The 23,556-nt window shown below is 41.7% G+C and overlaps 1 protein-coding gene across 16 annotated transcripts in view; it reads right to left on the bottom strand.

Moving 5' to 3' along the window:
• LOC110490933 (histone-lysine N-methyltransferase 2C) overlaps positions 1 to 19,635 on the bottom strand; it is a 231,504-nt gene extending 211,869 nt beyond the window's left edge. For all 16 annotated transcript variants that reach the window (XM_090199401.1, XM_090199404.1, XM_090199405.1 and 13 more), the window contains exons 1-2: positions 18,726 to 19,635; positions 6,686 to 6,847 (exon numbers count right to left, since the gene is read on the bottom strand). In XM_090199401.1, the coding sequence (XP_090055527.1) occupies positions 6,686 to 6,846 (161 nt within the window). In that variant the 5' untranslated portion in view covers position 6,847; positions 18,726 to 19,635. The remainder of the gene's footprint in view (positions 1 to 6,685; positions 6,848 to 18,725) is intronic.
• Positions 19,636 to 23,556: the final 3,921 nt, after the last annotated feature.

The raw sequence follows: 23,556 nt of genomic DNA, 5'->3' as shown, positions 1-23,556 counted from the left end.
GTTGAATTTGGCCATGCATTTCATCCAGACGTGAAAATACTGCCCCGTCACCAAGAAGTTAAACAATTTAAAGGCAATGCTACCAAATACTAATTGAGTATGTAAACACCTGACCCACTGGGAATGCGATGAAAGAAATAAAAGCTCAAATAAATCTCTCTACTATTATTCGCTAGCGTCCCACCTCGCCAACAGCCAGTGAAATTGCAGGGCGCCAAATTCAAAACAGAAATCCCATGATTAAAATTCCTTAAAACATACAAGTGTTATACACCATTTTAAAGAAACTTCTTGTAAATCCAACCACAGTGTCCAATTTCAAAAAGGCTTTACTGCGAAAGCACACCATGTGATTATGTTAGGTCAGCACCTACTCGTAGAAAACCATAGTCTTTTTCCAGCCAAGGAGAGGGCTCACAAGAGTCTGTCATCACTAACCTTTAATGATCTTCATCAGATGGCACTCATAGGACTTCATGTTACACAATACATGCATGTTTAGTTCGATAAAGTTCATATTTATATCCAAAAATCTCAGTTTATTTTGGCGCGTTATATTCAGAAATGCATGGTCTCAAAACAAACATCTGGTGAAAGTGCAGAGAGCCACATCAAATTACAGAAATATTAATCATAAACATTGATAAACGATACAAGTGTTAAACATATGAATAAAGATAAACTTCTCCTTAAGACACACAAATTACCAGAGGGAGTCCGACCAGCAATTGGTTGGATTGTGCCGGGCCAAGCTCAGACCTGCTGCGCTGGTCAAAAAAGAAATAAAAATAACACAGCTAGTGACTGACTAGCACCCGTTGTCTCACTCTCTCCTTCCTGCTGCAGCGACCACCAGAGAACATCAAAGTGTTTATCGTGCCGGCAATGTTGCTGAAGCAGAGAAGTTCTGTTACAGAAATCCCTCATTTGAAATCCCTATTCCCTTAACCCTTGCGCTCTTAACGTGAAACATGTATGCATCGCATGTATGCATCACGTGACCAAAGACCTATTTGCACGTGACTATCATTACTAGAGAACGTTGGTTATTTAAGTATTACTCCACAATGTCCGTTATTCCAGAGGACGAGTCGGTCGGGATTAGTTTTTTTCCAAACTGCAACTCTTTATTTCTTCCCAATAAATTGACAGTTATGCCAGAAGCCTGAAGATTTTTTATTCTGGGCGTGAAGACACAGTATTTCAACATGTCCAGGTGATATGGCCACACTGATAACTCAAGCTTGGTTCCAAGTTTCTAAACCATACCAAACTGTCACCATATTTGAATTGAGGAAGTGTGATCATAATCATTAGGACATTTGAGCAATCTGCAGTATGTCCTAGATGCCCCCCAGCCTTCAGATTTGAGCTAAACAGTGCAATTGCACTTCAGATATGTTAAAGCTTTGGATGCAAAAGTATACATTTCCAAACCTTTTGGTCAGTTGCATGCTGCTTTGAGATCTATTAACAGCAAGGGTTGCATTAAATAGGCTCAATATTTGTTACTTATGCATTTGGCAATATTCAAGTAATAAAGTATTCCCTGTGAAAGTTGATATATAAATGGCCCACGTGTAGCCTGTGAATGACCAGCTCAAAAATCGGTCTTAGATAGCAACATTTTAAATTGTATTTTTTTTTATTTTTTTAATTGGATAACAGTATAGACTCAGAGCTACAAAATTGTATATCATACAATACAGTTGAGGAACAATGGAAAAGTAATTCTGCTTTGAAAGTTGATAAACTTGTAAACTCACTTTTGAGAAAATGGCCTTTGAATGTTTTGGTACTACTACTGGAGAGCCCTTCTTTGTCTACACCGATTCATCATAGGTTGTTTTCATGTTATCCAGAAGTCGGTGACTAAAACTGTGCTGTCAGATTGTCAGTTTGTAAATTCAGAGCGTTTCACGCAGAGCGTTTAGAGCGCACACTGGATGCTCTGGGTGATGAGTAGGGTTGATCCAAACGTTCTGACCTCACAACTGCAGTCAAGCACCCAAGCTAAATGGCTAACATTGGCTAGTTTGCCAGCTACTTCCAGACACAAATGAGATCATGGTGACCATTTTACTCAACCTAACAGAGCTGATTGGGCTGTTTTCATGTTATCCAGAATGTTGGTAACTGTGCTGCTGGCAACAACTTAATTACACTTTTTTGCCAACATTTACTGACACCGGCCATATTCAACAGGTGTTGAGCATTTGTAAATTCATCAGTTATTCTGTGCTCTGGCACACTCAGACGAGAATGCTCAGAAATCGGACTACATAGCCAGAGAATTTACAAACGCACCTGAAATGGTTACTTGCATAGTGGAGTCTTTTGTTAAGACATGTAGCTAGCTAGCTAGGTAAACAATTTAGCATAATCCCAACTCGTGGCGTTACTACCATGCATGAATCTGCAGGTATCTAACCAACCAGGTTCAATGTTAGCTAGCCAAGCAAATGGCTCTGAGATATGAATAATAAGATCATACATGTAACATACGCTAGCAAGCCAGCCAGCTAACAGTACACCAACTTGAAATGAAACCACTTTGTCAAAATTAGAAATGTGTAATATCTGAAAATGTAGCTAGCTTAGACTATTTTACCCGTATACATCATTCATGGATGGACACATCTCCTGTCGGATGCCATGGTTGCCCTTAGTTTGAAGATGTAACCTGGAGACTGGCGTTTTCTCCATCTCCTTAGCTATCATACTCAAATTCCACTGATTTCAAAACTCGGTCCTCCAGAAAGTGGAGAGAAACACTTTTTACTACACAATACTTGTTTTTAAAGCGGAGTTTGACACAAGGGTACCTAGAAATACTGGACAGCTCAAATAGACAGAAGCGTGTTATATGGCCTACCAATTCAAACTCTCGGCATGTTCAGCCCACTCATTATCTCAGGCTAGTGGGAAGGTTGCTGTTTTTTTCCATGGCTAAACCAACTAGGGTCATAATTTAACAATTTTATTCATACTTACATTTGGCATACAAGTTTGTTATTAAGGAACATGAAAGTTCACATGTTCGAGGCATTTCTGCAAAAAAAAATGCAGAAAAACATTTTACATCTAAACGGCTCACCTGTGAAGTAGTGACCCCGTGACATACGCTTAGTTTCCTGAAACAGGTCACACAACTTAGTTACATTTATCGAATCAGCTACTGTTACCGTGCACAAACCGCGAGCAACACCTGTCAAACTCAGACATCTCTCTCAAAACACAGGGATGTTGATTCACATGGGACTAGTATTACCAAAGGACATTGGAGTTTGTTACTCTCCTGCGATGTAAAAATGACTGACATGGCAGATTGGGTCAGAACTAAAATTACAGAAGTGGTGTTTTGTTCTCGTGCACATAATTACATTACCCGAACCCCCCCAGTAAAAATAAGCCCGTCTGAATGGGGCACAATAGGGCCTGACCTATAGCTTATCATAATTACATCAATAAATTGGTTATAACAAACTCTGAACACCGTAAAACATGACAGCAAAATGAATGCTGAAGACATGACAAATTCGAAAATGGGGGAATGTTTACTGGTTGCTCAGGAGGTAAAGGGGAAAGCCAGATGTTTGGAATATACTTTACTAGTTGTGGAAAATACTGGAGCTCAAGAAAAAGAAGGTAATGCTGCGTGAATATTGTGTCTGCCAAACAGGTGCTGTATAGATTACAATATAATTTCTGACCTTTTGGAACAATGTAAACACTAAATAAATAAGTGTACCAGAGAGTCCGTTGTAATGTTTTTTTGTTAAGCCTTTATTACAGGAAAGACTAAAAACAGTCTCATTCATTCATGAATGCAATTTCTGAAATGGAATGCTTCATTTATTGTTTAAGCCAATTATTCAAGGCTCACTATATTTTAAAACTAAAATGCTTGATTGCAATTCAAAATCATGAATGACTCATATGCTGTGTAATGACATGAACAAATTAATGATGGATTCAGTAGCATATAAGTATTGAAATATAGTCCTAAGTAAGTTACGGTATTAAGAATAAACAGGAGGCGCTCTTAGCTGTATGTAGGCCTCAATGTTGGCTATACTAAGCCTACTAATGATCATGACCTTACTTATGATCATTATAATAATAGTAATAATAAGATCAAGAAAGAGGAGCGTTGTTATCAATATTATTTTTTCGGACAATTTGGAACAATGTAAACACTAAATAAATGAGAAATAATACCAGAGCGGCTGTTCTAAAAAAAAAAAAACTTTTTTTTACAAAAATGTTAAAGTGCAAAGCTTAAAAAAAGCTGAATTTGTGAAATTGCTTACTTACGTGAGGCTTGGTGCTCACGGAATCAGTAAGCTTCTAAACAAACACAAACGGGCAACATTCCTATAGATGCACATGAATGATTTATAAAGCCAGGCACATTTAACAGTTAGGCTATTGATTATAGACCTAATTAAGTTGGGGTTTCCTCTCTCCTCACTTTTCTTAGACAATGATACAAGGGCTGTTTTCTCATTTCCTCATTCTACTGCTGCCTCCGCCGCATTGTTCTCAACACCAATATGCTGGTTAACTTTGCTATTATACAAATAGCAACATGGTCTAGGAAAAGGCGCCAACTCAACAGCGCACTGATGTGTTTCTGCGACCACTAGCGCATTTATTATAAAATAATATTTTTTATTAGTGTTGCACCATTGTTCTTATGTAATATAAACAAACAATTGCAGTAGAACGTCTTAGACTGATGGACTGTTCCATCCCCACCACAATGGATCAGTCCACTCAGATAGGTGCGAATCAGACAGGTGTCTTGTACACCATGATATATTTTTTATTGCTACTGCTCGACTAAAGAAATCTTGGTCGACCAAAAGCCTATCGACCAGTCAACTAAATGGGTTAGCCTTAAGCCAATCACATCCTTCATCTGAAGACGAAACCTCCTCCCCACAAAGTTATACAGACCATCTTCTAGAGTTGTTCTTGATTGGATTAGTGCTAGATGGTATTCTAGTGATAGGTGGTATGCAATACTTCCTCTCCTGTATGAGTTTGCCATGTGAAAGGATGAAAGTGGGGATATCTCTGAGACAAAATGTAACAACCGGAAAGGAAAAACATGAAAAAAGACAGGTACATTGTCAGTTCCTAGGCAGTGTCTCTGTGACGGGGGAGTCAGTCACTGGCCGCGGGCAGCGTTTGGTACACTAGCACACACATCGCACCTCCCTGCTCCGTTAACAATGTGGGTCGACAAGTTCACTTTGCTATCTTAGTACATACATTTTACACTTTATTCTTACCTCCCGTCAGTAACAGTTTATGGTATAAAGAATGTACAGACAAGCGTTCATGTTTAATTTAAGCAACGTTTATTGTACTTATCTATGTTATGGATGAGCGCGTTGTTTGTTTGGTTCTGTTCCTCTCTCTCCATCTCTGTAGCTTCAGGGTATGCTGGGATAAGGACCAGAGCTACGGTAATCAGGCTGGCTTTGTAGTGGCTCAAATGGCTCGTTCATGTGAATGGGCATATTGGAAGACTCCATGTCAGTAGGGATGGGATTTTCTAAATGTGTTATATTGGTATATTGTATCTTGAGAAACGTGTTGCAATGTATATAATTCATTATGTTTAGCTGAGTGAAAAATGTAGGCTTTGATGACGGTAATTGCTTAATTAATAAGTGCTGGGTATGTTCTGATGGGAGGGGCTTCCACTACAAAAGGAGCCTCTCTTTCAGTTCAAGGGGGGAACCATTTTGGATTGAGCTGTTGATGGGGGCAGCATTGTTTTAAGCTGTCCCCATAATGTATACTTTGGATGGCAGTACTGTTGTTTTTCTTCCGGATTCACTACGTAAATAAACACCCTTGCACAGAAGTACTTTTGCGGCTCTGCCATCTTTTTATTTGTTAGAGGTTAGGTTTTTCAGTTTAGCCTTCTGGCCTACTCTACGTGACAGTCTCCTTGAGTGCCTCGAGGGGGCGCCCGGCTTCCTCTGAGCCAATGCACCTCAAAACACGAGTGGCTCGTCAAGATGGAATCTCGGCTTAGGTTGGCTCCACGCCACACTTTGTGACGCCCCGCTTCCCTCTCCAAACACACACATACCCCTCCCCACCAGCAACGTTTGGGGATAGCTTGGGTTATCCATGTAGCCACAGCAGCACATATCTCCTTCCTTGCACTCATGATTCATTTGGGAGGCCGCGTATTGGGAGATGAAAACGCTGGCAGATTTAATAATTCATGGTACTTAATAAATTCATTTAGTGGACCTATGGGGTTGTGGGGCTGAGGGAGATGAGTATTACCAATTAAAAATGTTTTTTTTTTTTTTTTTAATTGTCCGCTTTGAAAGAAATGGCAAGATTACTGAAGAATTCCATGAGTTGATTAAGTAATAAACCTGAACCAGCCAAAGAGACATCTGTCAGTAGACTTAATGTTTTTATCCTCTACGATAATAATTAATCCTACCTTTACAACTCACAACCACCCAAAATGAAAACTCCAACCAACCAACCCTCCCCCCTAAACAACCAAACTGCTTAGTAAAATACATCCAGTAGATCACCACAAGAACAAATGCCACAGGGACCAATGAAACCACAGAGGGCAACACCATCAGCCAAGGCATCAAAACTAAGCATCACACCAAGATTAGAGTGCAGAGGGACCTACTTCTTTCTGGGTGTGGGTAATCCCGAGCCTGCATCCTTACGAGGCCGGCCGCGGGGGCGCCGGTCTGTGGGGGCAGGGGAGGGGGTGCGCCCCCCAGTAATGCTCAGGGGAGTAGAAGGTCCGTGGTCAGAGGGATCCAGATTCTTGTCCTCTGATGACATTCTGCGGACCAGGATGGAGAGCATAGAGAAGAGGAGAGAGAAGGAGACAAGTTTATTAATTGAACCATGGACATCGGATTGGAGCTGTGGGGATACATTTGTCTTGCTAGGTAAGATAATTAAATACAAAAGTAGATAAAAAAGAAACAGAAAACAACTTCTGGTTTGGTTAACACACAACCTGTATTTTAAGGTGCCCCGTTTGAGTACACCATGAGACACAGTGGACTTTCTACTGAAATCCATCCACACACACAATACATTTAGAACGGCCTTGTTCTGAAATGGATTAAAAAGGTTTAGAGATTACTGAAGAAAAAAAAATATCACAATTACATAAGTACTCAGACCTTTTACTCAGTACTCTGTTGAAGCACCTTTGCCAACGATTACAGACTGGAGTATGACGCTACAAGCTTGGCATGCCTGTATTTGGGGAGGTTATCCCATTGTTCTCTGTAGATCCTCTCAAGCTCGATCAGGTTGGATGGGGAGCATCCAACCTGAGTGTGCGTGTGAGATATATCTCACACACACAGTACTAGTCAAACGTTGACAGACAATCATTCAAGGGTTTTTATTTTTACTATTTTATACAATTGTAGAATAACAGAAAATACATCAAAACTATGAAATAACACATGTGGAATCATTACGAATCAAAAAAACAAAAGAATTGTTCAACAAATCAAAATATATTTGAGATTCTTCAAAGTAGCCACCCTTTGCCTTGATGACTGTGAACACTCTTGGCATTCTCTCAACCAGCTTCACCTGGAATGCTTTTCCAACAGTCTTGAAGGAGTTCCCACATATGCGGAGCACTTGTTGGCTGCTTTTCCTTCACTCTGCGGTCCAACTCATCCCAAACCATTTCAATTGGGTTGAGGTTGGGAGATTGTGGAGACCCAAGTCACCTGATGCAGCACTCCCATCACTCTCCTTCTTGGTCAAATAGCCCTTACACAGCCTGGAGGTATGTTGGGTCATTGTCCCGTTGAAAAACAAATGATAGCCCAAACCAGATGGGATGGCGTATCACTGCAGAATGCTGTGGTAGCCATGCTGGTTAAGTGAGCCTTGAACTCAAAATAAATCACTGACAGTGTAACCAGCAAAAGACGCCCACACCAACACACTTCCTCGTCCATGTTTCACGGTGGGAACCACATATGCGGAGATCCGTTCACCTACTCTGCGTCTCACAAAGCCAAGATGGTTGGAACCAAAAATATCAAATTTGGACTCATCAGATCAAAGAACAGATTTCCACCGGTCTAATGTTATTTGCAGCAAATCGACCATGAAGGCTCGATTCACAGTCTCCTCTGAACAGTTGATATTGAGATGTGTCTGTTGAACTCTGTGACACATTTATTTGTGCTGCAATTTCTGAGGCTGGTAACTAATGAATTTATCCTCTGCAGCAGAGGTAACTCTGGGTCTTCCATTCCTGTGACGGTCCTCATGAGAGCCAGTTTCATCATAGCGCTTGATGGTTTTTGCAACTGCACTTGAACGCTCAAAGTTATTGAAATTTTCCAGATTGACTGACCTTCATGTCTTTAAAATAAATGGACTGTCATTTCTCTTTGCTTATTTGAGCTGTTCTTGCCATAATAAAGACTTGGTCTTTTACCAAATAGTGCTATCTTCTGTATACCACTCTTACCTTGTCACCACACAACTGATTGGCTCAAATGCATTAAGGAAAGAAATTCCACACATTAACTTTTAACAAGGCACATCTGTTAATTGAAATGCATTTAAGGTGACTACCTCATGAAGCTGGTTGAGAGAATGCCAAGAGTATGCAAAGCTGTCATCAAGGCAAAGGGTGGCTGCTGTAAAGAATTTCACTTTTTTGGTTACTACATGATTGTTATTTCATAGTTGATGTCTTCACTTTTTTTCTACAATATAGAAAAGAGTAAAAGTAAAGAAAAACCCTGGAATGAGTAGGTGGTCCAAACTTTTGACTGGTACTGTATATACAGTGGGGAGAACAAATATTTGATCCACTGCCGATTTTGCAGGTTTTCCTACTTACAAAGAATGTAGAGGTCTGTAATTTTCATCATAGGTACACTTCAACTGTGAGAGATGGAATCTAAAACACAATTCCAGAAAATCACATTGTATGATTTTTAAGTAATTAATTAAAATTGTATTGCATGACATAGGTATTTGATCACCTACAAACCAGTAAGAATTCCGGCTCTCACAGACCTGTTAGTTTTTCTTTAAGAAGCCCTCCTGTTCTCCACTCATTACCTGTATTAACTGAACCTGTTTGAACTCGCTACCTGTATAAAAGACACCTGTCCACACACTCAATCAAACAGACTCCAACCTCTCCACAATGGCGAATACCAGGGAGCTGTGTAAGGACATCAGGGATAAAATTGTAGACCTGCACAAGGCTGGGATGGGCTACAGGACAATAGGCAAGCAGCTTGGTGAGAAGGCAACAACCGTTGGCGCAATTATTAGAAAATGGAAGAAGTTCAAGATGACGGTCAATCACCCTCGGTCTGGGGCTCCATGCAAGATCTCACCTCGTGGGGCATCAATGATCATGAGGAAGGTAAGGGATCCGCCCAGAACTACACAGCAGGACCTGTTCAATGACCTGAAGAGAGCTGGGGCAACAGTCTCAAAGAAAACCATTAGTAACACACTACGCCATCATGGATTAAAATCCTACAGCGCACGCAAGGTCCCCCTGCTCAAGCCAGCGCATGTCCAGGCCCGTCTGAAGTTTGCCAATTACCATCTGGATGATCCAGAGGAGGAATGGGAGAAGGTCATGTGGTCTGATGAGACAAAAATAAAGCTTTTTGGTCTAAACTCCACTCGCCGTGTTTGGAGGAAGAAGAAGGAGGAGTACAACCCCAAGAACACCATCCCAACCGTGAAGCATGGAGGTGGAAACATCATTCTTTGGGGATGCTTTTCTGCAAAGGGGACAGGACGACTGCACCGTATTGAGGGGAGGATGGATGGGGCCATGTATCGTGAGATCTTGGCCAGTAAGAGCATTGAAGATGGGCCGTGGCTGAGTCTTCCAGCATGACAACGACCCGAAACACACAGCCAGGGCAACTAAGGAGTGGCTCTGTAAGAAGCATCTCAAGGTCCTGGAGTGGCCTTGCCAGTCTTCAGACCTGAACCCAATAGAAAATCTTTGGAGGGAGCTGAAATTCCGTATTGCCCATTGACAGCCCCGAAACCTGAAGGATCTGGAGGTCTGTATGGAGCAGTGGGCAAAAATCGTTGCAGCAGTGTGTGCAAACCTGGTCAAGAACTACAGAAAACGTATGATCTCTGTAATTGCAAACAAAGGTTTCTGTACCAAATATTAAGTTCTGCTTTTCTGATGTATCAAATACTTCTGTCATGCAATAAAATGCAAATTAATTACTTAAAAATCATACAATGGGATTTTCTGGATTTTTGTTTTAGATTCCATCTCTCACAGTTGAAGTGTACCTATGATAAAAAATTACAGACCTCTACATGCTTTGTAAGTAGGAAAACCTGCAAAATCGGCAGTGGATCAAATACTTGTTCTCCCCACTGTATATCTAAAAACAATTATAAATCTCTATCATTGTCCACTAGTTGGCACATTGATATTGGCTACGAATGGCAAAATTTGATGACATAAGGATCTTTCAATGCAACATATCCCATTTCCCAACCCGCTTGGAGCCGTGCTTGAGCCCAGCCATTCCACCTTTGTTTGATTCCACCACCAGCACACCTGATTCAACTTACCAAGAGCTTGATGATTAGTTGACTAGTTGAATCAGGCATGCTTGTGCAAAAGTTACAACACATTGTGTAACAACACAAAAGTTACACAACTCAACTTGCTTTCACATACCTCATGATGCAAAGCATGCAGAAACGCATAGAAGACGGGCCAGGATGGCCATCACTGTCACAGCACTCCCCCTCAACTTCGACGAGCAAATTAGCTGGGTTTACCACCCTTAAGCCTCCAACAACTACCACAGAATACAACAGATCTAGCCTCCACTTCTAATAACTGAGAAAATTAACAATAGCAACTACAACTGCTTGATGAAAGGCACAACTGTACAGTGGACAGACCAGTGTCAATTTAGCAGAGCTAGGTAAGGCGAGCTCTTGCACAAGAAAGAGGGGAAAGGAAGAAAGCAGACATTAACTCATCTGTAATGTCTTCGAGACCAGATGTGCGAAGTCTAGCATTGGGGGACTTCTCCGTGCTGCTTGGCAGCATCGCTCTCTACTGCATAAATTAATTTAGCCATTTTGTTAAGCACAGTCATGTTGGGGTGGAGAGAATGAAAAAATTAGAGGAGAGAAAATAAATAGCAGGGTCCCCCGCTGTGCGTCTGTACCGGTTTATTTTATTTTACTAGTTCTCAAATGCACTACTAGAGCCAAGTGGCTGTTCAGCCTCACAACGTCGCTGGGCAGACCACAAACAGACTATGAGCCTGCTGGTCTGCTTGAAGGGTAGGCTATGTGCCTATGACACCAGAAACGGAAGTGGATATTACATGTTTATAACTTGAGTTTTGGCATTTCAAAGTGTCCACCTCACATCACAGACCCATTCCCACTAGCAAGATATTTGGGACATCACTGAGCATAAAAACATGGATTCTCACATTTAAGGACAGATGCACTAATACATATCACACACACAAAAGTATGTGGACACCCCTTCAAAACGTGTGGATTCAGCCATTTCAGCCACACCCATTGCCGACGGGTACAGTGCCTTGCGGAAGTATTCGGCCCCCTTGAACTTTGCGACCTTTTGCCACATTTCAGGCTTCAAACATAAAGATATAAAACTGTATTTTTTTGTGAAGAATCAACAACAAGTGGGACACAATCATGAAGTGGAACGACATTTATTGGATATTTCAAACTTTTTTAACAAATCAAAAACTGAAAAATTGGGCGTGCAAAATTATTCAGCCCCCTTAAGTTAATACTTTGTAGCGCCACCTTTTGCTGTGATTACAGCTGTAAGTCGCTTGGGGTATGTCTCTATCAGTTTTGCACATCGAGAGACTGACATTTTTTCCCATTCCTCCTTGCAAAACAGCTCGAGCTCAGTGAGGTTGGATGGAGAGCATTTGTGAACAGCAGTTTTCAGTTCTTTCCACAGATTCTCGATTGGATTCAGGTCTGGACTTTGACTTGGCCATTCTAACACCTGGATATGTTTATTTTTGAACCATTCCATTGTAGATTTTGCTTTATGTTTTGGATCATTGTCTTGTTGGAAGACAAATCTCCGTCCCAGTCTCAGGTCTTTTGCAGACTCCATCAGGTTTTCTTCCAGAATGGTCCTGTATTTGGCTCCATCCATCTTCCCATCAATTTTAACCATCTTCCCTGTCCCTGCTGAAGAAAAGCAGGCCCAAACCATGATGCTGCCACCACCATGTTTGACAGTGGGGATGGTGTGTTCAGCTGTGTTGCTTTTACGCCAAACATAACGTTTTGCATTGTTGCCAAAAAGTTCAATTTTGGTTTCATCTGACCAGAGCACCTTCTTCCACATGTTTGGTGTGTCTCCCAGGTGGCTTGTGGCAAACTTTAAACAACACTTTTTATGGATATCTTTAAGAAATGGCTTTCTTGCCACTCTTCCATAAAGGCCAGATTTGTGCAATATACGACTGATTGTTGTCCTATGGACAGAGTCGCCCACCTCAGCTGTAGATCTCTGCAGTTCATCCAGAGTGATCATGGGCCTCTTGGCCGCATCTCTGATCAGTCTTCTCCTTGTATGAGCTGAAAGTTTAGAGGGACGGCCAGGTCTTGGTAGATTTGCAGTGGTCTGATACTCCTTCCATTTCAATATTATCGCTTGCACAGTGCTCCTTGGGATGTTTAAAGCTTGGGAAATCGTTTTGTATCCAAATCCAGCTTTAAACTTCTTCACAACAGTATCTCGGACCTGCCTGGTGTGTTCCTCGTTTTTCATGATGCTCTCTGCGCTTTTAACGGACCTCTGAGACTATCACAGTGCAGGTGCATTTATACGGAGACTTGATTACACACAGGTGGATTGTATTTATCATCATTAGTCATTTAGGTCAACATTGGATCATTCAGAGATCCTCACTGAACTTCTGGAGAGAGTTTGCGGCACTGAAAGTAAAGGGGCTGAATAATTTTGCACGCCCAATTTTTCAGTTTTTGATTTGTTAAAAAAGTTTGAAATATCCAATAAATGTTGTTCCACTTCATGATTGTGTCCCACTTGTTGTTGATTCTTCACAAAAAAATACAGTTTTATATCTTTATGTTTGAAGCCTGAAATGTGGCAAAAGGTCAAAGTTCAAGGGGGCCAAATACTTCCGCAAGGCACTGTATATAAAATTGAGCATAAAGCCATGCAATCTCCATAGACAAACATTGGCGGTAGAATGGCCTTACTGAAGAGCTCAGTGACTTTTAATGCCACTTTTCCAGCAAATCAGTTTGTCAAATTTCTGCCCTGGTCAACTGTAAGTGCTGTTATTGTGAAATGGAAACGTCTAGAAGCAACAACGGCTCAGCCATGAAGTGGTAAGCCACACAAGCTCACAGAACGGGACCGCTGAAGGCTGAGGCGTGTTGCGCATAAAAATTGTCTGTCCTCAGTTGCAACGACCAAGTTCCAAACTGCCTCTGGAAGCAACTTCAGCACAAGAACTGTTCGTCGGGAACTTCATGAAAAGGGTTTCCATAGCCGAGAAGCCGCACACAAGCCTAAGATCACCCCTGTAAGCGTTGGCTGGAGTGGTGCAAAGCTCGCCGCCATTATACTCTGGAGCAGTGGAAGCGTGTTCTCTGGAGTGATGAATCACGCTTCACCATCGGCAGTGCGACGGACGAATCTGGGTTTGGCGGATGCCAGGAGAACACTACCTGCCCCAATTCATAGCGCCAACTGTAAAGTTCGGAGGAGGAGGAATAATGGTCTGGGGCTGTTTTTCATGGTTCGGGCTAGGCCCCTTAGTTCCAGTGAAGGGAAATCTTAATGACATTCTAGGTGATTATGTGGTTTCAACATTGTGGAAACCGTTTGGGGAAGACCCTTTCCTGTTTCAGCACGACAATGCCCCCGTGCACAAAGCGAGGTCAATACAGAAATGGTTTGTCGAGATCTGTATGGAAGAACTTGATTGGCCTGCACAGAGCCCTGACCTCAACCCCATCGAACAACTTTGGGATGAATTGGAATGCTGACTGCGAACCAGTGTTTGACCTTACTAATGTTCGTGGCTGAATGAAAACAAGTCCCTGCAGCAATGTTCCAACATCTAGTGGAAAACCTTCCCAGAAGATTGGAGGCTGTAATAGCAGCAAAGGGGGGGGACCAACTCCATAATAAATGTCCACAATTTTGGAATGAGATGTTCGACAAGTAGGTGTCCACATGTAATGCATGTGGTTTGCTCAGGACATGTGGCTGCCTTAGCCCTGCTTGTTTGCTGTTGTAGCCCTCTTATCGGAGGTAGTGTCATAGGCTTGGCCAACAGAAGACATCAGTGACACAGGGAGAATAAAAGCTATTCCACAAACTTAGGGGGGAAAAAAAATATTTGTTTATGCAGTAAGTGCTGTAAAAACATGTAGATGCAAAATGAGGGATATTTCACAGAGCAAATTTGTTACAGTAAACATTTGATGTAATGTAGCAAACATTTGGAGTAGATACATCACTCACTATAAAGGCCTATTGTGGCGACACCTTCCAAATCTTATGACAAAAAAAATATTAACATCATTAATGTAAAGGTGTTTGTGTGTGGGGGGGCTATTCTCAAGCTGCCAGGTCGCATGTCTCAATCTTGAACTACATATTTCCCTCTAACACAATCCGTTGTGTTTGTCAAGTTGTGGTGAAGGATGGTCAGGAGACATTTGTTGTGTTCATTGTAGAAATAAACATTTGAAATGTAAAAACAAAATTATTTGTTATTGGATGCATTCTGGAATGTATTTCTGTGAAGTGAAACAAAATGTTTGAAACCTTACAGTCAAATGTAATGAATAGAACACAATTACCTATGAGAGAGTACATTTACATGCACACTAATAATTAGATATTAAAACGGATTATGGCAGTAGGCAGGTTATGCAATAGTCATGTAAACATCTTACTCTGCTTATCTTAAATCAGCGTAAGGTCAAAATTGAAGTAAATATACGGCGATTAAAACAACATTTTCTGAGCAATATTTTACATTTTTAGGACATGTAAACACCCACGTTCCAGCAGTATATTTTTATCTGCACATGAGCTACCAGCAGCCTAGCGAGCCTCTCTCTTTAGCATGAGTGAAGCGAGTTCGGAACAATGTATGCCTCTTAGAAGAAGAAGTCGTTTTCACATACAAACTTTATACGTTCGAACTCAAAAGTCAAATATGCTTCCAAAAAAGGAATATGGATGCTGTGGTAGAACATTTATTTTGATTGGCGATTTTCTGCATTTATTGGTGACATCAGGTAGCCTGATTTCAGATGTAAACAGGATTATTAGGGAAATCGTTCTTCTTGCAAAGCATGTAAACGTATTAATCAAACTAGTATATTAAATCTGACTATCCACAATAATCACATTATTATGTGCATGTAACCATACTCATAGTGCACATTACAGACCATAACACCTGTTCTACACTATAGGCCTACCCTTCTACCTAAACGTTCTGTAACGTTAAACCCTCCTAAACAGGCCCCTCAAATCACCCATTTCTTCCTACTGAACACAGAAATGGTTGCACAAGCATTAGTAGGACTAGGAGGGGCCTGCAAGCAGCTAAGTGGGTGTTGACAGTTCTCTCAGCTAATTTAATAACCACGACCATCACTGCCACAACAGTTTGCAATCCATTTCTGCAACAATGCCAAGAGACTGTAGGCTCTTAAGAATGGAAGACCATCATGCCTTTTTTTTACCTCAAGACTTCCTGAATGTCATTTTATGCCTTTCAAAGATTTGCTAGAATGCACTATATAGCAATCCGACACCCTAAGGATGACTAATATCTCCAACTGATAGATTTATGTTCACCATTAAGGGTAGCTACCAAGAGGCAATAATCTCCAGAATTTGTGTATTATTATTTGTCATAACAGCCTCACAGATATAGTTATGTTGACATGGAGCCCAGTCAGCATTTGCACTGTAAGTGACACAGGAATATGTGTTATGAATGTCGTATGAAGTCCTTATGTATTAGGTACCCTTCAAACAGTGAAAGTAGTGATACTAAATAATCTTCCTTCTTGACATTATTGGTGTCCTTTGAGCTTTGCAAAAATCAAGCTCAAACCTGAAACCCTCTGGCTTCTATTAGACAGGCAGCCCAATTCTGATCTTTTTCCCAATAATAGTTTTTTGACCAATCAGATCAGTTCTGAAAAATATTTTAGGTGAAGAGATCTGATGTGATTGGTGAATAGACCAATTAGTGGAAAAAAAATAATCAGAATTGGGCTGCCCGTGTAAACACAGCCTCAGATTTCACCTGTGTGGCCCAATGGTCTTCGAAACAAAGTGGGGTGTTGAGACCTATCATGTCAGGGAGGACTGAATTTTTTCCAGCCCTCCATCTTTGCTATGTTCCAAGTAAGCACGACAGGACCATGACATGTTTTAGACTGACTGCATTTGCTGTGGTGAAATTAAGATTAATTGAGCCATTCCATGTCCTATATTCAAGGATCTTCTCTGAATTTCCCTGCCATGTCATCCTATCACTAATTTGAAACCAAGGAACCAGCCTTCAAAGTTCTTTAAACATTAGCCATAAATGGTCTACATTCACACAACATTAAAGCCAAATTGTCTAAGTCAGACATCTGTCATTTTAATGATGATGGCATCAGACCTGGAACACTGACAACACTGTTTTTAAGACGGTAAGTGACGACAAATGTTCTCAACTCCTCCTACCTCTGCTCTAATCAATAAAAGCTTCCTGGTGTGTGTTCCTTGACAACGTCCTCCACTTTCGCTCGCTTTCTGCACACTGTCCTCCACTTTTACCTGTATGCAGCATTCCGTCTTCATTTTCCTTCCCTGAATAACAATGCACATAGCTTCTCATAACATTTTCCTTAGCTCTTTACTGTCTTAAATCCAATTTATGCTTGATTCGAAAATGTGGTCAGAGACTTCGTATGGAGTGTATGACGATATTGCGGACCCTCTGGTGGCATGCAAAGGCCAAATCAAGCTCCATACCGCATCGCCATGTGCCTCAAATGTTAGAACAATGCAGAGGACTCCGTATAGCTCCACATTGACATGATTGGTTGACAGTAGGTGGGGGCGGTACATCCTGTATAAACAAAAACTCACTTCCTTGGGATGGGCATTTGACATTTGACTGTTCGAGTACTTGCATGATTTTTTGAGTACTCAAATAAAATATGTTTTTAGAACAAGGCCGTGGGGTTTTACAGATAACATATCCTAATTGCTAAATTGGCTCATATATACAAAAGTATGGTGGACACCCCTTCAAATTACTGGATTTGGCATTTCATTCCCACCCATTGCTCCCCACCCAATGACGAGCAGGTGTCCACATACACTACATGACCAAAAGTATCTACCTCCTTCACTCCAGTATCCCAGCACATTGTAAATATGGTATTGGAACTGACCCTGTATATAGCTAGCTTACTTATCGTGTGTTTTTGTACCATCTTATTGTTTTTAGTACTACAGATATTGATTACTGCATTGTCAGGGTTAGAGCTGGCAATAAAGGCATTTCACTGTACTTGAATCTACTTATACATCACCAGGTAACACAGGAGGTTGGTCTCACCTGAATTGGGGAGGACAGGCTCGAGGTAAGGGCTGGAGCGGAAGAGTATCAACTACATCCAACATGGTTTTCATGTGTTTGATGCCATTCCATTTGCTCCATTCCAGCCATTTATGAGCCGTCCTCCCTCAGCAGCCTCGACTGCTAGGTAAGGAGTTAGGCCTTATTCGTTGATTTGAGAGACGACAATATAATCAGCTGCACTTCTGTCTATAATAAACAACTGGAGTCCTTGGTTGTCAATGGCAGGATCTGCATGCAGTGCTGTCTTAAGGTTGAATGCATAAGAAACATGACTTAAAGTTGGGCATAGTTTTTGAGAAAATATATTGCAATTCGTGGTTATAATAAACACTGGACTCTCCTCATGTCCTATCAAGAGCCACAACGCATGTGGTTCTCCAATTTAGGTCGTGGAGACCTACTGCGTGTGCAAGCGTTTATTCCAGCCCATCACCAATACCTGACCTGATTAAAATAGTCAACCAATCCTGTATCTTCAGTCTGGGCCATAACATGCAATGCCAGGTGTTGCTAAAGGGCTGGAATGAAAGCATGTACACCAAATATCCTGGACTGGAATTGAAGACCTCTGGTTTAAAACATTCAGACTCTAATATGCTTAGGTCAAAACCCATAGGTGCAGTTCAAGAGTGGGCATAGGGATTGAATGTATGTGGTTCAAAGATCTGAAAACAACTTTTTGACTGCATCATTTGATGGTCACAACCCTGCCAAACACTATTGTTTGATCTTCTTGAGTGAGTAGCCGAACCATAGGGTTAACGTCTCATTAAAACTATAATGTAAAATGCTGAGTTGCCGGCAGTTAAGTTGAATTCTAGTACGAAATAGTTTTAGCAAGAAGCTGCGCTCTTCAAATGCCATGTTTGAATCAAAAATTATAACAAACAGAGCGCTCTACGGCAACATGATTGGCCACACGGAAATGTTGAAGGGGGCTGGTTATCGCTGCACGTCTGAAAACACATAACTGAGTAAAATATAGAGAAATACATTATAGCTTACCTTTTAGAACCTAGAAGTTCAGATGTATTTCCTTCATGACCTTTAAAGCCATATGAGAAATGTCATACTTTCGTTTAGTATAAGTGGGATAAGGGGTGTCGCTGACTCGTTCATCCACCAATTCAAAAATATGGGGGAAGTGACCAGTGCACTTTCGGCGCCTCAAAAATCATACAAACTGTTATATCCCTTTATGTATTCTTCAGTTTATTGGCTTCTTAAAAGTACGTCAATCAGTGAACATTACTACTCTCCCTTCGACCACCAATATTTACTTTCTGCCATAAAACGCATACAAATTATAAAATATTTCCCAATCGTTTCTTCAATTCTTCACAGCAAAATGATTGCAATTAAGATAGATCCACAACTTGAAAAATCCCACAAAAGGTTTGTAAAAGCTTTAAAACTATCGAGAGAAATTAAAACGCTTACGGAATTGATGCAATTATTTTTTTTCGTTTCCAGCTTCCAGACAACTTAAACCATTATTAAATCCAACAAGAAACTTTCTCCAATGATTTCATATGGATAAGATGACTGATATAATTTCTTCAGTTGAAACATTCCTGTGAAAATGTATAAGTTTTCTTCTAAAAATGTGAAATTTAAAGTTGAAGCTTTACTCCATCATGGTAGCCATGTTTAGGATAGACCTAAGCACTGCCTGTCAACGTTTGTCGCGGAAATAGGTCCAATTAAACATGAAGTAAGACGTGTTAAAACCAATAATGGTCGATCAGGAATAAACCATGCATTAAAAAATAAGCTTATACATATGTATAAATAAAAAAACATGTAAATTGTCGCATTTTGTGTCAGACCGCGTAATACATGTTATGAAAAAAGTCTCACTGACCCTGCGGAGTGATACATTGGAGCACTATCCAGGTAAAGAGACTTCTCAGTCATCAGCCAAGAACTCTCCAAACATAGATCTGGAGTTCCTAAATAGTGGATTGGATTCTGTTTCGCCGAGCCATGCATTCTCTCAATGTCGATTAATTTCTGCTGGTTTTATTCAACAGTGCACAGAGGCAACATAACTGTTATTTTGTGTTGCATACAAGTCAGTAAATTGTTTTATATCTGTTGCTACAACAGTCCTTATTCTCAGAGTTATCACATTGTGGAATAGATTATTATTGGTAATGTCTATTGCTAAAATACATTAATATAAAATACAACACAAAGTCTCTACTCTACTTGCTGGTAGGAATGCATAACATAATTAATTGCATTTTACCTTACACAACAGAAAAGTATTAAGATAACTGGGAGTTCTGATAGTTATGAATAGTGTACATGGCATAACAAATTATAAGTTGATTATTAAACATTAAGGTATCACACATACACACACACACACACACACACACACTTATAGCACGGGATAAGGCATCCATTTATTTTTAGTAAAAGTGAATCACAAATTACATTAAATCACCATGCGTCAACTTCCTTGAGATGACGAATAAGACTTCTCATACATTCATCAACATCCGCCAATGATACTATAGTGTTACATTTTCTATTGATTCTGCTCAGCCCTTTTCGTTAGATTTATTTTTCTCACTGATTAGTGGGATACTCTCTGAGGGTCAAGGATGGGATGGAGGAAGTCCAGACTGGTCCAGGTGCAGGAGGAAATGAGCTTCATGGGTTGAAAGAGGTTCCACTGTCTAATAGGACAGTGCTTCACTGATTCGCTGAGTCCCTCAGAGCTCACTTATATCCTCCTTTTATGTCCTCAGTTCTGTTTGTGTGTGTGTGTGCATTTGGGTCAATGAAAGTGTGCTTCTTCTCTACCGTGAGAGCCTGGTTAAGTGGGTTGAGGGGTAGGACTCATAAAGTTCTTTGTTTTGTTGTTTGTTTTCTGTGGGTTAGGAGATTGTTCCATCAACGTTCCATCAAACATACACAGACCATGGTTGTCATGTTCTCAGAAAATAAGATATTATTGATCTAGACACTTTTCATGGGAATGTTGCAAGAACATGTGTCGGGTATTCTGTGGGTTAGGAGAATATCAGATCAAATCAAATATATTTATATAGCCCTTCTTACATCAGCTGATATCTCAAAGTGCTGTACAGAAACCCAGCCTAAAACCCCAAACAGCAAGCAATGCAGGTGTAGAAGCACGGTGGCTAGGAAAAACTCCCTAGAAAAGGCCAAAACCTAGGAAGAAACCTAGAGAGGAACCAGGCTGAGGGGTGGCCAGTCCTCTTCTGGCTGTGCCGAGTGGAGATTATAACAGAACATGGCCAAGATGTTCAAATGTTCATAAATGACCAGCATGGTCAAATAATAATAATCACAGTAGTTGTTGAGGGTGCAGCAAGTCAGCACCTCAGGAGCAAATGTCAGTTGGCTTTTCATAGCCGATCATTAGGAGTATCTCTACCGCTCCTGCTGTCTCTAGAGAGTTGAAAACAGCAGGTCTGGGACAGGTAGCACGTCCGGTGAACAGGTCAGGGTACCATAGCCGCAGGCAGAACAGTTGAAACTGGAGCAGCAGCAAGGCCAGGTGGACTGGGGACAGCAAGGAGTCATCATGCCAGGTAGTCCTGAGGCATGGTCCTAGGGCTCAGGTCCTCCGAGAGAGAGAAAGAGAGAATTAGAGAGAGCATACTTAAATTCACACATGACACCGGATAAGACAGGAGAAGTCCTCCAGATATACAAACTGACCCTAGCCCCTGACACATAAACTACTGCAGCATAAATACTGTAGGCTGAGACAGGAGGGGTCAGGGGACACTGTGGCCCCATCCGATGATACCCCCGGACAGGGCCAAACACCATCCTGAGACAAGGCCGAGTATAGCCCACAAAGATCTCCGCCACGGCACAACCCAAGGGGGGGCGCCAACCCAGACAGGAAGATCACGTCAGTGACTCAACCCACTCAAGTGACGCACCCCTCCTTGGGACGGCATGAAAGAGCACCAGTAAGCCAGTGACTCAGCCCCTGTAATAGGGTTAGAGGCAGAGAATCCCAGTGGAGAGAGGGGAACCGGCCAGGCAGAGACAGCAAGGGCGGTTCGTTGCTCCAGAGCCTTTCCGTTCACCTTCACACTCCTGGGCCAGACTACACTCAATCATATGACCCACTGAAGAGTTGAGTCTTCAGTAAAGACTTAAAGGTTGAGACCGAGTCTGCGTCTCTCACATGGGTAGGCAGACCATTCCATAAAAATGGAGCTCTATTGGAGAAAGCCCTGCCTCCAGCTGTTTTCTTAGAAATTCTAGGGACAATTAGGAGGCCTGCGTCTTGTGACCGTAGCATACGTGTCCCACCAGCATACACAGAACATGGTTGCCATGTTCTTAGAAGATAAGATATTATTGTTCTAGACATGCTTTGTGGGAACGTTGAAAGAACATTCCCACATCCAAAGAAAAGTTCATTAGACATCACAGAGCCAATCAAGGCCCTGATTGGTGAATCACTGATAGCTCTTTGCCTGTTGGCAAGGATGCTCACACAGTGCTTTTAACATACAGTTTTTTCCACTTACATGATTACATCGTACATGTTCATTTATACAGTAAATGAACTGCGCCCCGGCGGGCCCGGGCGCAGTGCGCGCTAAGGTTGCCAGGTGCATGGTGTTTCCTCCGACACATTGGTGCGGCTGGCTTCCGGGTTGGATGGCGCTGTGTTAAGAAGCAGTGCGGCTTGGTTGGGTTGTGTATTGGAGGACGCATGACTTTTAACCTTCGTCTCTTCCGAGCCCGTACTGGAGTTGTAGCGATGAGACAAGATAGTAGCTACTAAAAACAATTGGATACCACAAAATTGGGGAGAAAAAGGTTACCCTCTGAGTGGACAACATCAGCACGGTGTGGGACTGGCAATTTAGAACAGCATTCTACCCAACCTCACCGAAACACCTGTCAGCATAAGATACTCATGTATCTCCCTAGCCAAGATGCGTTATGATACTTTTCTCAGTGCATACGCACCAACGTTACCATCTGAAAATGAGGCAAATGACTACTTCTACTAGATGAGGCCCTTCACCACATCCCCAGGAATGACAAGATCTTTCTGCTGGGTAACTTCAACGCTAGGGTGGGACAGAACAACAGGATATGGAGCAGAGTGCTGGGTAGGCATGGTGTTGGCCAGGTCAATGAGAACGGAATGAGACTGCTAACTCTATGTGCCGAGCACAATCTCATTGTCACCAACACCTTGTTCCAGCAGAATAACAAATATATAACATCATGGATGCACCCACGCTCCAAACACTGGCCCCTGATTGACTACATCATAGTGAGATGTTCTGACACTAATGACGTCCTGCTGACACCTGCCACGAGGGGTGCAGAAAGCTGGACAGATCACCGTATTATACTGGCAAAACTCCTGGTGAGTATACGTCCCCTCCAACGCCTGCAGAAGTCCAGTAAGAGGAGTCTGGACTGTATCCGGCTTGAGAAAACTGCAGTAAGGGACGAGTTCCGTCGCTCTCTCGCTGAAAGGCTGAGGGAGACTGAGTGCAGAAGACCCCATGGACCAGAAGTGGGCATATTTTAGCTCAGTGCTCTATCATGCAGCGGCCCACTCCTTTGGCTACAGAGGAAGGAAACATCAAGACTGGTTCAATGAGAACTCTGAAACCATCACAGCCATACTGGACAATATGCACAAAGTGCACAGGGCTACTCTCAACACATCCACATCTGCTACCCTTCGCAAGCAATGGCACATAATCGCGCAAGGAAGTGCAAACAACCTTGTGTGCGCTGCAGAACGAATGGTGGACGAATAAGGCATAGGAAATCCAAATGTATGCAGACAAAAACAACATGCACAATT

The sequence above is a fragment of the Oncorhynchus mykiss genome, chromosome 15, assembly GCF_057628025.1.
Source record: "Oncorhynchus mykiss isolate SJ-2025 chromosome 15, ASM5762802v1, whole genome shotgun sequence".
Taxonomy (NCBI): domain Eukaryota; kingdom Metazoa; phylum Chordata; class Actinopteri; order Salmoniformes; family Salmonidae; genus Oncorhynchus; species Oncorhynchus mykiss.
The sequence above is the reverse complement of the archived record's forward strand: the minus strand, read 5'-3'. Positions and strand labels throughout refer to the sequence as shown.